The sequence below is a fragment of the Dicentrarchus labrax genome, unplaced genomic scaffold (assembly GCF_905237075.1).
Source record: "Dicentrarchus labrax unplaced genomic scaffold, dlabrax2021, whole genome shotgun sequence".
NCBI classification, from domain to species: Eukaryota; Metazoa; Chordata; class Actinopteri; family Moronidae; genus Dicentrarchus; species Dicentrarchus labrax.
Genome location: NW_026136713.1, coordinates 7,353,513 through 7,368,555, shown reverse-complemented (window position 1 = coordinate 7,368,555; position 15,043 = coordinate 7,353,513). Strand labels below are relative to the sequence as shown.

Below are 15,043 nucleotides of genomic sequence, written 5' to 3'. Positions count from 1 at the left end.
ACAATTGTACACGTTAACGTCAGTTGTCTATAATAACACCTTTATAATGTTGTAATCCTGGTTTCTAACTCTATTACATAATTCATTCACTAAATGAAAAACTATGAATCAATTGATTCATTTTAATGTTCTACTTGATCTGATCTTGTCCTGACATTTACCGTTTGTTCCTTTTCTGTTTTTCTTTTTCCTTTTTGTTGTTTTGTCTCTGTGTAGTCTCTTCATCAAATTTGGTTTAATTGTATGCTGTTTTCTTTGTCAGTTTGTTTGTGTAATTGTGTACTTTTTGTTGTTGGTACATCTCATGAGGTTATTCCTAATAAAGAAGCTACGACAACAGAGTTCATGTTTTGTTTGTCCACGTCCTCTACTGCATGCTGTGTTTAACATGTTAAGGGTTCCTCTTTGGGCCCTATAGACCACCCCAAAAACACTGCCCTCTGTGCATTGTATGTGTACTCTGTCACTTCCTGTCACATTTCAGAGAATAAATAATAGTTAGTAATAGTTATGAAACGGCCTCAATTTAATGCCTCTATATGTCTGACCTACATAAGCACACAAGACCATCAGCCAGGTGAGATTCGGTTGGATTCCCCCTTGAAATCAATTAAACAGGGCGGTGTGAAACCACCGGGGGCACCAGAAATTGCAGGTGTGATATAAATATAGTAGACATAGTAACAAGCTTTATTTGTTGCCTGTGGTTTTCTTTGTCAAGCACCAACCGACACACTGTCAGTGAAATAGGCTACTGGCTGTACGAGGAGGGCCTGCTTGAGCTTTTTAAAATCTGCCCCACCTGCTCAAGAGAACACTCCTGTCTGTGACCCAGAAGTGTCTCTACTACAGTAGCTTATACACCAGAAAATGGGAGAGTCAGCCTCTTCTGGGCAGCTCTCCAGCAGGGACTCTGTCACTGTCTACTACACAGGCTCGTCTTTCGTCCAATAATGACATAATATAGAAAAGTCTGTTGTCTCAAACAGGTTTTTTTCCTTGGTACAATCTACTCTACTTACATTTCCATGTCTAGGGCCAGGGCATCCCACATCACTAGAGTAGGATGTACATGTTATAGAGGTACTTTCTGATTTTACATTACAGGAATGAAGTACACATGAGCTTCACCAATGATTGATTAGTTTCTTGATTGTCTCAGTGCAGTTATGTCACAAGGGACAAGGTTGTGTCCAAACACTGCAACAGGGAAACTCTTGGGACAGTCTGAGTATTACATCTTGACTTGTAGTTTGTACAGTGGGAAGCATCGTCTGAAAAGGAAGGAATGATCTGGAGTCTGGAATAAAGATCCCCTCCAGACATATTAAGACATTTATACAAAGAGTCTGTTTGAAACAAAAATGTGTTTCTGACATGTTTTTTCTGCCAAGAAAGTTTAATTTCCACATTGAAATCCTTAAAAATGACTTCTATCTACTCCTCATCTACTTCATTGAAAAGTCCTGTACATAAATATGCAAATGTTGTTCATTTCTAAAGTTTTCCTGCTGGACACAAGATGTCTTCTACTTCACTGTAAAGTCCATTCTCAGTGTCTGTGCACTGGTGACTTCAAGTTTCTACATCACAGTTGTATAAGTTGTATACTGGACCAGTATTTATTAATGGTAGGCTCATTAGGAAAATGTAGTTTATTGATTATTTATAGCACAGCTAATCCTGACATGACATATTTTCAAACTGTTTCTCAGCAGGTGGACGTCATCCCCAAAGAGAAGAACAGCAGATCAAATTGTGGCAAAAGATCATCGATGATCACGTCTACTGGTCCGCATCTGGATCATCATCTGGATCATCATCTGGATCAGGAGTGGAGAGGAAACAGTGGCAACCACATCCACAATGTGCATGTCCATGAAAATCCACTCTTCCCCAAGTGCCTCCACGCCTGTCTGCTGAAGTGGCTGAAGCCTGGTACAACATTATTCAGTAGTAATTATGTAATTTAATCATAATAATATATTTTCAGCTGTCTACTATATATTTGTATTGTCTTTTCCCTCTAAACATGACGTGGGTTGTACTAGTGTCACAGAACAAGAAAGGAACTCTTTAAACTTGAAAATGTTTCTGTGGTTATAGACTTATGTAGAATACATTTACTAAAGTTATTACTTAAGATAAATTATATCCCAGTAGAAAGTGTTTAGTCTCTTGATGAACATTTTGTTTTATGGGTTTTTTTTTTATTGATAACTTGGAGCTGCTCTCATTGTTTCAAGGTATAATTTAGATTGACCTGGATTTAGATGATAACATTAAGATTTACAACTTGATAGGAGACTTTTTTTCTTAATACTTATGACTCTGTTAATCATTTTACTGGATACTGATAGAGAGCTGCAGGGTTTTAGAGGATTTTCTGTGAATGGTCTTTTGTTGCGTGAACATTTGGATGAGAGGAACCTAACAAACAGCATCTGTCAGATCGTAAAACTGATTTTATTGTATTCTTGTGATACCAAATACACCCATATCTGACTCCATCTCTGAAGTGTTATTTACTTACGCTGTTCCTCATTAGTTGAGTCATGGCTAAGCGGAAACATGGCTTCCTGTGTAAATGCTACTGAGATTCCAGGTGTCTTATAGCTGCCATGACTCACCTGATGGCTCATGGGATCAGCATCAGGAACCACGTATCATGTGCTATCTGCGGCTTTTGCCCTCATGTTCCCCCAAAAGCTGGATCAGTGAGTTCAAACATCTTCACCACTGGTTGGATCTTCATCTTGAGAGGCTTTAAGATGTGATTAACTACAGGCAGACGGTGAATAGACAAAGATCTGTTTTAATTCATGTTAACCTTTTCTTTTAATGTTGAGTTGCTGTTAAAATCGATGATAACTGAGTTGCTTAAATTGACTTAAAAATCCATTTCTGTCTCAGTCACTTGGTCCACTGCCACCGTCCGTATTGCACAAGCTTCACATTTGATAAACTGGTTGAGCAGGAAATTTCACCGTCTCCAAGGAGTTTGCTCAGTTGTCATGGTGATGATCTTCATGACAACTGAGCAGACTCAACCTGCTGATGAAAACTGTGTGGTATGGTTCTGGGGAAAAAGCCAGTAAGTTGACCTGAAGTTGGTACTATTATGAAAATTCATGAACACTGACTTTAGTACCGGGACTAATTCATAGTCGTGTTATTGATGTTTTTATTTTATTAATTACGTTATCAGTCTTCTTACCTGGTGAGTTTACATCTTTGAACTGCAACATTTTATTTTGTTCCTTTGTTTGCCAAAGCATGACGTTATTTGTGCAATTATTGTGAGATGTTTTAACTTAACATTTATCTAAACTGTCTGTATATTTAAATATATATAAATATATAAATACACGAGGGATGCATCAGATTAATAATCAGGTTTCACTCTGAATGCAGTAGACCTCCACCAAGCAGCAGAAACGTCCCTGCAACATCTCTAGTATGAGATAACATCACAGTGATTGATTCACCCGTTCTGGACTTCAACTCCCAGCAGCGTTTGCGGTCGTTGTCTGTGTTTACAACCAGCTGACATCCGGCGTCTTCCCGTCCATTAGCCACAGACATCCACAGTCAACGATATCCATCGACACTCGATATTTTCCTCATGAAAACCGCAACCCGCTGATTCCTCAATTCACCTGAATGCAAAAGTTCATCGTCACCATCAGATGCAGGTGAGCTCGAGACGACGTGAGCTGTAGTTAGCCAGTTAGCACGCAGATAGCCAGCGGTAGCAGCTAATGCTAACTGTAGCAGAAGCCTTCCTGTTCCGCAGGATCTCGGTTTCCACGACTGTCAGGACGAAACTCGGTGCTAGTTGATGTGGTCGAGCGAGATAAATGTTGTACTTGTGTAACAACATCGACTGTTTCAGTAGCAGTCAGCAGCGATGGAGGATGTTAGCTAACACAGGAGGAGACTTAACGCTAAGCTATTAAGCTCGACGCTGCCGTAGCCTGACAAGCTAACTTTATTATTTTAAAATAATACCAACCAGTGGTGAAGTGAGTCTGTTTGCGGGATGCCGATATGATTTCAGGTAACGTCGTCAATCACGTGCAGGTGTGAGGTTTGATTAATGGTGTTTGGGTGTGTTAGCTGTAGCGTTAGCGACATGTTTGCTCGGTGGATAATGGATGGTGTGCAGTGCAGTTACGGTGCCAGGCGGTGGGAAGCAGCAGCAGCCCCTCACAGTGTTTGTGTTGTTTGTGTTGTTTGTGTTAAGGGCTCTGGCCCCGTCTCCAGCAGCTGAAGCACACCAGTCCTGTCCTCTCTGCTCCACGTCCACGGCCTTCCTCCTGTCTGAGCCATGACCACCCAGAGGGATCTTGATATGGTGAGTGAGGGTCTGCCACTTATTTCTGAACTTATTGTCCAACAGCAACACAGTGCTTAGGTTATAATCTTTGTTTGTTTCTTCTCTGCACTGTAGTTTGTCACATATATTGCTGCTGCATGATATATAGATGATAATATTTGATTGTCATAGTGACAACATTACAAAGATTTTCCCCCCTAAATTGAAATAATCTCGGGGTTTGGGAGTGAGGGTAGGAAAGGGGGGGGTCACGGATTAGCCAGCGTCCACAAACACTTAGCTGGGACAGTGACTGCTGCTCCTGTGAACACCATCTGTCTAATCTCAGTTAAAACGTTGCCCTACTTTCCTTTCAAGGTTTAGATGCCAATTGATTGTAGCCTCTTAATGAATTTGGACCCCAGTCCCCCCCCCCCCAGAGTGATGGACCACACTTATTGAGAGACAGATCAGAAATGATAGTAGAAGTTATATAGATCTGTTAACTGTTAATGATGCCTGGCTGTCGGCTGTCTAACCTGCAGGCATTTAGTGCTGGAATAATTAGTCAATTAATCTATTGACAAGAAATTAATGAGCAACAGTTTTGGGGCTCACCTGGTGGAGCGTGCACCCCCATGAATGAAGTCCTTACTGCTGCGGCCCGGCCGCCCAGGCACTTTGCTGTGTGTTATTTCAGCCTTTCCAGTCCGTATCTCCATCTGTTGATGTCTAAATTTATTAACTGATTTGTTGATCAGACAGAACAAGACATTGTAATACGTCAACTTGGGCTTTTGGAAATTGTTTTTAATTATTTTCCGGACATTTCTTAAACCAAACATTTGTTTAATTGAGAAAATAATAAGCAGATTGTTCTCAATATAAAAAATATTTATTTGTTGCAGCCTTTGAAACACTCGTTGTTTTTATTTGTAGCACACGTCCTTCCCGTCAGAACATTTTTATAAATCGTTGTCCATCCAGGACACCTGCATCAGGTAAATAGCCACAGCGAGGCAGAGTGAGGTTTAATGGATCATCTCTCTTGGCAGCTACTGTGGGGCATTCGACTGTTGGTTATGTTTTTAGGAATCTTGACCAACGTCAAAAATAGATCAGCCTTTGGTTGCTCTGTGTACCCTGTGAAAGTAATTTACTACAGTGTTTCAAGGATGTCATGTCCTGCTTTCGATTGGAGAACCTCAAGGACGTTTGTGATGCAGGATGTTGCCACGGGTAACAAGGCAGATTTGACTTTGTTGTTATTTTGTTGGGGATGAAAGGGCTAGTGGAGGGGATGGGGACAAAGCATGTTAATGATGACATGGGTATGTAACCCCACATTGAGGTTATTCAGTTCAGAGGGGGGAGGGGAGGGCAGAGGACCACCGCGGGAGGATTGTATTTGTAAACAGATCAGAGAGTGGGGTCGTCCCTCCCTGACGTCACACCTCGTGGTTAAGTCTCTTTGTTCTCGCCTCTGTGATTTGTGAACCAAAGAAAGTTCATGTGCCACCTTTTGAAGAAGGGCAAATGTCAGGGAAAATTAATCCCTCCTGTCAATTCAGACTCTTGAGTAGAGACGTCCCAGTACAAAGATTTAGTTGATAGGATGTTTTTTTAGTTGTATCATCATTGATTAGAGGTGCTGGATTAATGTATTAATAAGGAACAATACTTACTGCAGCATAAACTAAAAGACTACGGTCAAAGTTGATCAATAATTCAGATCAAAGTGATGTTTCAAACCTGACCATGAGCTGACTATAATATTTAATATAAAAGTAAAATCATGATTGCAAATGCTTCACTATTGATGACCTATTCACATTATTGGAAATCGGCATCAATAAAAAGAGTTACCTTTGCACACTCACTCCAAACCACAATTTATTTAAATAGACATCTATGAAGTATATTAAAAAGATCCTTTATATATCCAAAATAGTTGTTAGGTGAGAGGAAACATTCAAATATTGTACATGATTACAAGAAATAAAACATATTTTACCAGAAAAACTCCACTTACATACATAATATTGTTCTGTTAACATTACATTATGATGTTTATGGTTAACCCCACCGACAGTTTGTCAGCCTATTGCTCCAAAATACGCATGTAATCGTTGTGTTATCCATTTTTAGACATTTGACATTTGGTCAGTGTGCAGACGTCTGAAGTCTGTCACTCATCGACATCCACTTCCCTGGTGACGCTCCACTGTCGTTAATTGAGTTGAGTTATTGTTTCACGTTTGAGGGGAATGTTATCTTCAGACTTTAGCTGGTCTGGGCTGAGGTTAGGTGATTGGTTCGGCGTGCCACTCCTCTGTTGTGTTATCTGTAGGATCATTGTCCTAAAGTTGGTGGACTATATATAGAATCTCCCACTGTTCACTTAGGGATGTGACCGCCCTCACACACCCTTAAAGCTGACAGTCTGCACCTCAAACTCATTGTCAGTGTTTTGAATCAAACAAAGCAAAAATTTTCCCGGGTCTTTAATGGGTAAAGACAGCTGAAGGTAGACAGGAAAGCGGGGAGAGAGGAGAGGACATGCAACAAAGGGCCACAGGCTGGAATTAAACCCGGGTCGCTGCTGTAAGAAGTCCCTAAACGGGGCGTGAAGTGAGCTACTGGTTTGCACCGATGTTGCTTTGTTTTAATCCAGCGAAAAGTCCACATAAGACAAAGAAATGCAGCCGGTCCTCGTTATATCATGTAATGTTTGGCACTTTCTACATAAAAAATAATGATAAGTTAATTATCAAAATAGTTGATAATAGATTAATAACAATTAGTTTTTTTAAAGGTTTTGTTCCTTCCATACACACAAGAAGTAATAGATTGGGTCTATAGTGTAATATTTAGGCCTTCGAGCGATGTTAGACAAGCAACTTCTTTTTAGTTTTAACAGATTGGTGTGTGTAGTTGCCAGAGGATAACATTTGAAGGAAGCCCCACTGTTAAAGACCCTCCCACACACACACACACACACACACACACACACACACACACACACATACATGCACAGTCCCCCCTCGGGGCTACGCACTGGCCATGTAAATTTAATAACATGGCCCAGAGCTGTCTGGGACACCTGGGGTTATCGCATTAGGCCAACAGCCCGGAGAGGAGCTCGCGGCGCCCTGGAACTAAAGGGCCAGTGTTCCCCCCTCAGCCCCACCCTTATCTGTTGTCGTCTCTGGTAACAGGGGCTCACTTCAGTGTAAGCCCTCAGTGAATGAAGTCGCCCAGTCAAGGGGTGGAGATCTGGTGTGGATAAATCTAATTAGACTGGAATGCCCCTCTCTTCACAGCCTTCTGAAGGTCATCTCATGTCTGGAGAGGTTAGAGGAAGAGATTCCACCACGACTAATTAAGAAGAACGTTAAAGGAAGTGTGGTGTTTGTGTCGGGCCAGGGCGACGTTTCTGGGGACTAAAATTAAGCTGTTTTTGTTTGTTGTTTTAGGTGCACCTCCGCCTTATCCTGGTCAGTGGGAAAACACAAGACTTTACTTTCTCCCCAAATGACTCGGCCACAGACATCGCCAAGCATGTGTTTGAGAACTGGCCTGCAGGTACATTTTTATATGATTGATTCTTTTTAGTTTTAAGTTTCAGTTTATATATTTCACAGATTGTATTACTTTGCACACAGTTGTCCATCTGATTCAGTCACTGTCAGTTTCTGCAAATCATTATGAATAATAACAATATTGTATTTAATTTTAATAGAATGATTAACTGTTAATTGTTCAGTTTCCTTTGCTGTAGCAGTCATCTTGCCACTGTGGCACTACTACTAAATGAAAACCTTGTATACACTGTTCATATTAAAATGAACTTGAGCTAATTTTACCACAAATTTAAAAATTCTCAAGTGATTTGGTTTGCTAATAACAGTATTTATGGTGTAAGATAGACAGAAGACAATAGACCACTAAATCATCCAGTCTGATATATCAACCAATATTAGATTATTGCAGATATGTTGGTATCAATGTTTATCTCCATATGACATTTTTATAATTATTTTTAACTGTAAAAACACCTGTATCAAGATCAAGATTGTTATTTATTTAGTCAGATTTTTAAAGCTGTCATATATTGATATTGGTATCGGTCCAGTATGAGTTGGACCATTGAAGTGATGCACTTGTGTCTCTGCTCTATGACAGGCTGGGAGGAGGAGAGGGTGAGCAGTCCCAGTATACTGCGCCTTATCTTCCAGGGACGCTTCCTTCATGGCAACGTTACCCTGGGAGGTAAGACACCATCACCAAGACTATCCTGACCGCGGTGAATGCCACCTTTTATATCTCAATCTTACTAAATACACTCCTGCAGATGCACTGGAGCACTAACTGTGCTCACAGAGCTTAACCTCAAACAAAACTGTATTCAAAGGCCTCATTCAGTGTCACAGAAGCAGGATATGACAAAGTTAACAGTTTGGTTGTCATAGTGACAGTTCCTAGAGGAGTCAGGTTATTTCCTTTCACCTCACGGCCTTCTTATAAATAGGAAACATTGTGGGTAGGGCTGTAAACATAAACTCCATTAACTGCTGGAGCTAACGGGATAAAGTTGTTAATTATACAGTTTTCTATCAGACATTTCACTGTCATTTACTTTCAGTCTGACTGCTTCATCTTGTGGGTCTGCTTATCTGGAATTTGCCAGAACTTTAAGTATTATCTTTTCAGTAACACCACAATTTACTGTCTGCTCTGTTATAGGCATGAATCGTTCAAAATTGATCATTTTACAGGATTTGCCACCATAGGATTGTTCTATAAAAGCAGCTGATAAATGATGAGTAATTTCTTTGTTTAAAGCTCTAAAGCTGCCACCAGGCCGAACGACTGTCATGCACTTGGTTGCCAGAGAGACTCTTCCGGAGCCGAACTCTCATGGTGAGTATCCGTTTCTTTGTTTCTTTTTTTTTTAATATATATAATATTGGTACTGGCCTGCAAACACCGCAGGGATAAGAACAAAGCTGAAGTAGTTAAGCTCACTTTAGAAAAGTTGTACGTCACTGAAGCTCAGTTAAAGCAACATTTGAAGTTACAGCAACAGGAAACTGTTTCATTTAGGTTGGCACGATATAGATTTCTTTCAGCCCGTATAAAAAACAATAGTTGCCTGTGTCTTGTGGCTGAGATAAGATGTGGTGAGCAGATGATGATGATTTAATGTGTCATATGTCTGTATCTCTACTTTGCTATGTAGCTCATTAATTAATAATACAGCTTTGTGGTCTTTAAGTAAAATGGAACAAAAGGAGTCAAAAATAAGTAGATTTTATGACCCAGCTCTGCTTTCTCAGGTTCACTTTGTTTAACCTTTAGCATACATAGTGCAGTGGGCCTTTTGTTGCTACTGCTGCTCAACCTCATCCCACACAGACTGTCTGTAGAGCGATACATGCTTTCTTCTAGTTTCAGCTGGTTGTTTTTATCTCACCTCATGTTTCTGCTCTTCTATATTTACAGGTCAAAGGAACAGAGAAAAAACCACAGAGAGCAACTGCTGTCTCCTCTTGTAAAGCAACAGAAGCTGCCCCCCCCCCACCCTCTACTCTAACCTCACACATACATACACACATAACACACACATATAAACATGCATACACTCTGTTCTCTCCTGCCTGTCATCCTGTCAGCTGTGGATTTGTACTAAATCACAGGAAGTCTGGTTGGGGCTGTCACCCGCTTTGGTTGAACACTTGTCCAATCTGAGGCTTCTTTTGTGCCAATATAGTCACTTTTTGCCCCCAATCTTTTATTGTATTGACAGAACTTGTTGTTGTTATTCCTTTTTATTTGAAGATCATAACATTAAACAGTACCTACGCCCCTCTACCGGATGTGTTTGCTGTTGGACAAGTTTTAAAGAGCCATCGTATGTCGTGAAAAAGACGCAGGAACTCTTCATGGACACAGAATTGCTATTAAGGATGTGTGGGCTATTACTCTTCCCTACTAGTCACATGGATGTTTCCCCAGGTCTTACTGAATGGTGTTAACCCTCTCATTGCACTTAACCAGTCTGTTCATTCAGAAGTGTTTATTGTGTTTCATCTTCATTTTCTTTCCCCCAATGACTGTTTTTTTTGTTGTTTTTTTGGTCAGAGGAACAGACCCCAAATTCCCCACATGGTAGAAAATGTGCCATCCTCCACATGAGACTGTTTCTGCCTCTTACTAACTGAACCGACCGGTCTGTATCAGCACCAGTGGCGTTTGTGCCATTACGTTACACCCGTTTGTTCCTGGCAGTGGACAACTGGAGAAAATACTTTTATTAAGAAGAGCAGTGTAAACACCTGAGGGGGGCGTACAGGTCCACGAGAAACAGGAACAGACTCCCTGCGAGGCTTGTAAAGAGTCTGAGTATTCGCTTGTGTGCCATCAGGTGTCTTGTTTGCACCTCTGGCTTTGACTTTATGGACTAGACTGTCGATGCTTTCCCGCAAACGGGAGCTGACGCAGCAGGCCAGTTAAACGCAGACAGAAGAAGCGGTTGAAGATGAGAGGGAGGAGTGGCGTGGCCGTGAGACCTCCCTCTACTGGACACTGAGAACGAGGAAGGGGGGAGAGTTTCTCCCACTTGGATGAAGAGTTAAAAGGAAAATATTTGGTGGTGTTTCACCTCCTTTTCATTTGGATGCTGTCTTTACTTCTTGTTTGCCTTTTATTGTGGAATTCAGTAATATCATTAATATTGAAATTTAAATATATCAATTTTTATCTTGTGTATAGGTATTTGTTCAATTTTAGTGTGGCTGAGTTTGTGTGTGAGCGTGTCTGAGGGTGTGTGATGCACGTGGCATACTGTATGAGGACTAGTGAGGGCATGTGGTCTTTAAAACAAAAAGGTGGTGAACTGGGAGTGTTGATGGGCTGCGGTTTCTTCAGAAACAGTCGGAAACCTTTTGATTCCTTCCATTGAGTGTCCTTTGGTTTTTGTTTTGTCAATCAGTGTCACTGCTATGAAGTTTAGCTCAGTATGAATAAATGTAAAAACTAAAAATGCAATGTGGTCTACATAAAAGCTTGTATTATAAATTAATAAATCTTTAAATAAGTCAACTTCTTTTGATTCTTCACTATTTCTCAAATGGCAACAAAAGACTAACAATTGTTTTAATTATCATTTAATCTTGATTCATATTTTGATGTTTGGTCTTTTAAAGGACCAGTGTGTAGTGACATCTAGTGGTACAATGGCAGATTGCAATTCCCTCACTTCACCCTCTCCTTCATAGCACCAAGGGGAAACTATGGTGGCTGCAAAAATGAAGAAACAACACAAACGGCTGTATCGAGAGTCAGTGTTTGGTTTGTTCCTTCTGGGCTACTGTAGAAATATGGTTGTTCAACATGGTGGTCTCTATAGAGGGTAATCTACTATGTCTGTAAATATGAAAGACTCCTTCTATGGTAACAAAAAGATAATTGTTATTTTCAGGTCATTATACAAAACCCAAAGATATTTAAATCACTGTCATGCAAGATTAAGAAGACCAACAAAACACACATTTAAGAGTCTGGAACCAGAGAATGTTACATCTTTTTACTTAAATACATTGATAAATGATTAATCTGATTAAAATACTTGCAGATACATTGTTTATTGATTTGATTATTGTTTCTTTTCCATACTACATTCTTATGTACTATAGTGTTCATAGTGTACTCTCTGCAGTTATACAGGACATCAACAATATATAATAATACAATAAATGCACCAGTGGATGTTTGTAAAGATTTACTACTTTCAAAATCTTTTCTCACTACCGTCCACAATTTATTTAGGTTTTTGCAGCATTATCAACTCGCTCCATTTCCTCTGCAGAGAGTATTCTGGGAGAATAGTGTTTTCTCAAAAACCAAGACCTTCCCCACACATGTTGTAGGAAATACTCTGCTTTCAATAATTATTTAGGTCACATGGTTTTGCCTTTAAGAAAAAGTTTAATTATATAGTTAAAATTACATCATGCACTCCTCCCTCAACGGAGAATCTATATATGCAAATATTGTTAATTTAAAAAGTTTAAATGCTGGACACAAGACGTCCTTATTCTCAGTATATGTGGAGTGGAAATTTCAGGTTTCCACATAACACTTGTGTAAGTTGCATATTGGTTTCCAAATTGGTTGCAATGTCACAAAATTGTACAACACATGAAAACATTCAACATCAAAGTGAAGTAACAATAAGTAAAACACATTTTTAAATGGAAGAGGACACAACAAACTCAAAACCTGCTCAGAATGATCATGTGTCTGAAACACAGCTCACATAATCTACACACAGCTAAAGACCCACTTACTGTACATTGACAGAGATTTCAGCCACATCTCGTGGTAGCTCTCAGTAGTTTGAATACCCTCAGTCGTCATGGTGATGGTTCATTGGCTATCACATGACCTAAGTATGGAATTTCAGTCACATGATAGCAGGAGGTCATAAACTGTGAGGAGGTGGATCATAAACCCCTCAGGTTCAGTAAGAAATTAGTACCAATAATAAGTGTACTAAGACTCTTATGTCATACTAATGATCCAACTGCCCTGTAGTTTTAGTCATGTACCTCTAGGTGGCAGTGTTCCTCTGTAAGCCTGGTCATTGAGGGTTATCAAGGACTGATGAACTGTTTTATAAATACTATATAAAGTGGATGGAAGTATATATCTTTATTCTGGCTGTACTTAATGTTACTTAAAGCAGCACAATGAATCAATAAAACTGCTTTACAATGGGCCACTTGGTATTTACAAGATGAGTCTGACAGAAACAACCCAACTGTACAGACTTAAAGGAAACAGCATTTATCTGTAGACAGTTTGGTGATATATGAAGTCACTTCAGCTCATATTCAGTCATTCGGTTGTTGTAATTGGGTCATAACTTTGCGTTGAGCTGATTTTCAGCAGCTTTCTTCCTGTCTGCCTCAGGAATCTGCTCCTGACGTGTAGCTGCAAGACGTCCAGGTTTCCAGTTGACACTGGCACCGTACCTTAGGAAAAGTGCAGTCAACCCACATCTTTCTCAACATACTGTACTTTCAAACCTGCTATTGTGTTGAAACGACTTGTCATTTTACATCTCTTCACATTTTCCACTTGCTCTTATCTGATGTGCTTTTTGCCACCAGTGGGGTTTGACAGATTTCAGTGGAAAGTAATGTCTAAACAGGAGCGTCCAGCTGACCACAGAGGTGATAAGCAGTGTTTAAATGAGAGTCCAGGGAAGAAATCTGTTGAAATATTTGCTACTTAAGTGCACCACATTCAGAGCTGGTGCAGGATGAATTGCTTTCTGTGGTCGACATGACTCAAAGCACGCGTGCAGCCAGTTTTTCTGGGTGTGCTGCAGTGGGCTGCAGTCCATCCAGCATTGACTGCTGGTCTGTCTGTCCCTGGTGGGTCTGCACTCTCAGCTGCCTCCCTTTGGTCCTGATATGGAGGGCTTAACTCCCACTTTGGCAGCAGTACGTCCCACAGAGATGTACTTAGAGTGTAAGAATCCTGCTCAAGTAGACGTACTGTTACATGAGTTAAACAGAAGTAGGGTTGCTTGTGTTGAAAACAGGATCTGAAGCTCAGATTTAAAGGACTAGTACGGTGGCTCTGAGGGTCAACACACAATGTTACATTTCACAAAACACAACAAGCTTTCAGATAAGTTTAGTTAAGTTAGATGAGAAGATTGATACCACTTTAATGTTTATAAAGCTACAAGCTGTTAGCTTAGCTTAGCTTAGCATGAAGACCAGATCAGGAGGGGAAATGGCTAATCTGGGTCAAACAAACAAACAAGATATCATGTGATAATCAGTGAGCATTAGCAGTGCTTGTAGACTGATTTTGTTACCTTTAGACAGAACCAGGCTAGCAGTTTCCCTGTTTCCAGTCTTTATGCTGAGCTAAGAGGCTGCTGGCTGTGTATTTAGCATCTGTGAGAGGAAACTATCTCGTCAAGAAAGCAAATACTATTTCTCATTATGTCAAACTATTGCTTTAATGCAGACTCAGTGTTCATTGTGGTGAGTTACATGACTCAAGCAAGTTTTGAGAGTCCACTATTTTCAAACTGTTCAGACAAAATCACAACATTTCAGTCAAAAATGCTCAGAACAAATGTAATTTGTGGTCACAGAGCTTAGCCTTGGTATTGTGTTTTAAAATCTAATTCTGCTGGTCTCCTCTGCTCTGTTTTGAATAGATTGATTACAGTAAAGTAAGTGAATGCCTGAGTCAGCGGGGTTGTGATATATGGCATTTAGCTCTCTAAATCCCCTTTTCCCTTCACTGCTTCTGACCATTTCTTATCTGCCAGTTACTGCTGTATTAAAACCAGCTGTGAACACAGACACACACACACACACACACACACACACACACACACACACACACACACACACACACACACACACACACACACACACACACAAGGCGAGCACATACAGTAGTAGGAGGCTACTAATACCTCTTGACTCTTAAATAAAGAAATGAGTGTTGTCGTTAGAAAGGAGCTTCTTAATTCAACATTCACGATAAAGAGTGACTCTACATGTGTGTTATCATGCGGCGTTCCCTTAAGTCTGTTCATCCGCACCAGAGATCCTCTGATGGCATGAAATGAAAGAGTTCAGTAGGCCAGTGTGAAAACATACACACTCATGCAGGGGTTGAATTAAACCA

General features: G+C 40.3%; 1 protein-coding gene and 1 long non-coding RNA gene across 3 annotated transcripts; one reads left to right on the top strand and one right to left on the bottom strand.

Annotated features, from left to right (window-relative positions):
• Positions 1–1,132: 1,132 nt before the first annotated feature.
• Positions 1,133–3,384, bottom strand: LOC127374850 (uncharacterized). The gene is made up of 2 exons (XR_007887281.1): positions 2,631–3,384; positions 1,133–1,935 (listed from the first exon to the last, which is right to left on the bottom strand). It is a non-coding gene; the product is annotated as an uncharacterized LOC127374850 (long non-coding RNA).
• A 147-nt stretch (positions 3,385–3,531) lies between these two features.
• ubl3b (ubiquitin-like 3b) lies at positions 3,532–11,422 on the top strand. Of its 2 annotated transcripts, none has more exons than XM_051420491.1 (6): positions 3,532–3,695; positions 4,247–4,357; positions 7,795–7,903; positions 8,504–8,590; positions 9,164–9,241; positions 9,824–11,422. In XM_051420491.1, exons 2-6 carry the CDS (start codon positions 4,331–4,333, stop codon positions 9,874–9,876), a joined length of 354 nt encoding a protein of 117 aa, XP_051276451.1. In that variant the 5' UTR covers positions 3,532–3,695; positions 4,247–4,330; the 3' UTR covers positions 9,877–11,422. The 2 variants fall into 2 exon arrangements, with proteins under 2 accessions (XP_051276451.1, XP_051276452.1); XM_051420492.1 differs by lacking the exon at positions 3,532–3,695 and adding an exon at positions 3,911–4,060.
• The last annotated feature ends 3,621 nt before the right edge of the window (positions 11,423–15,043 follow it).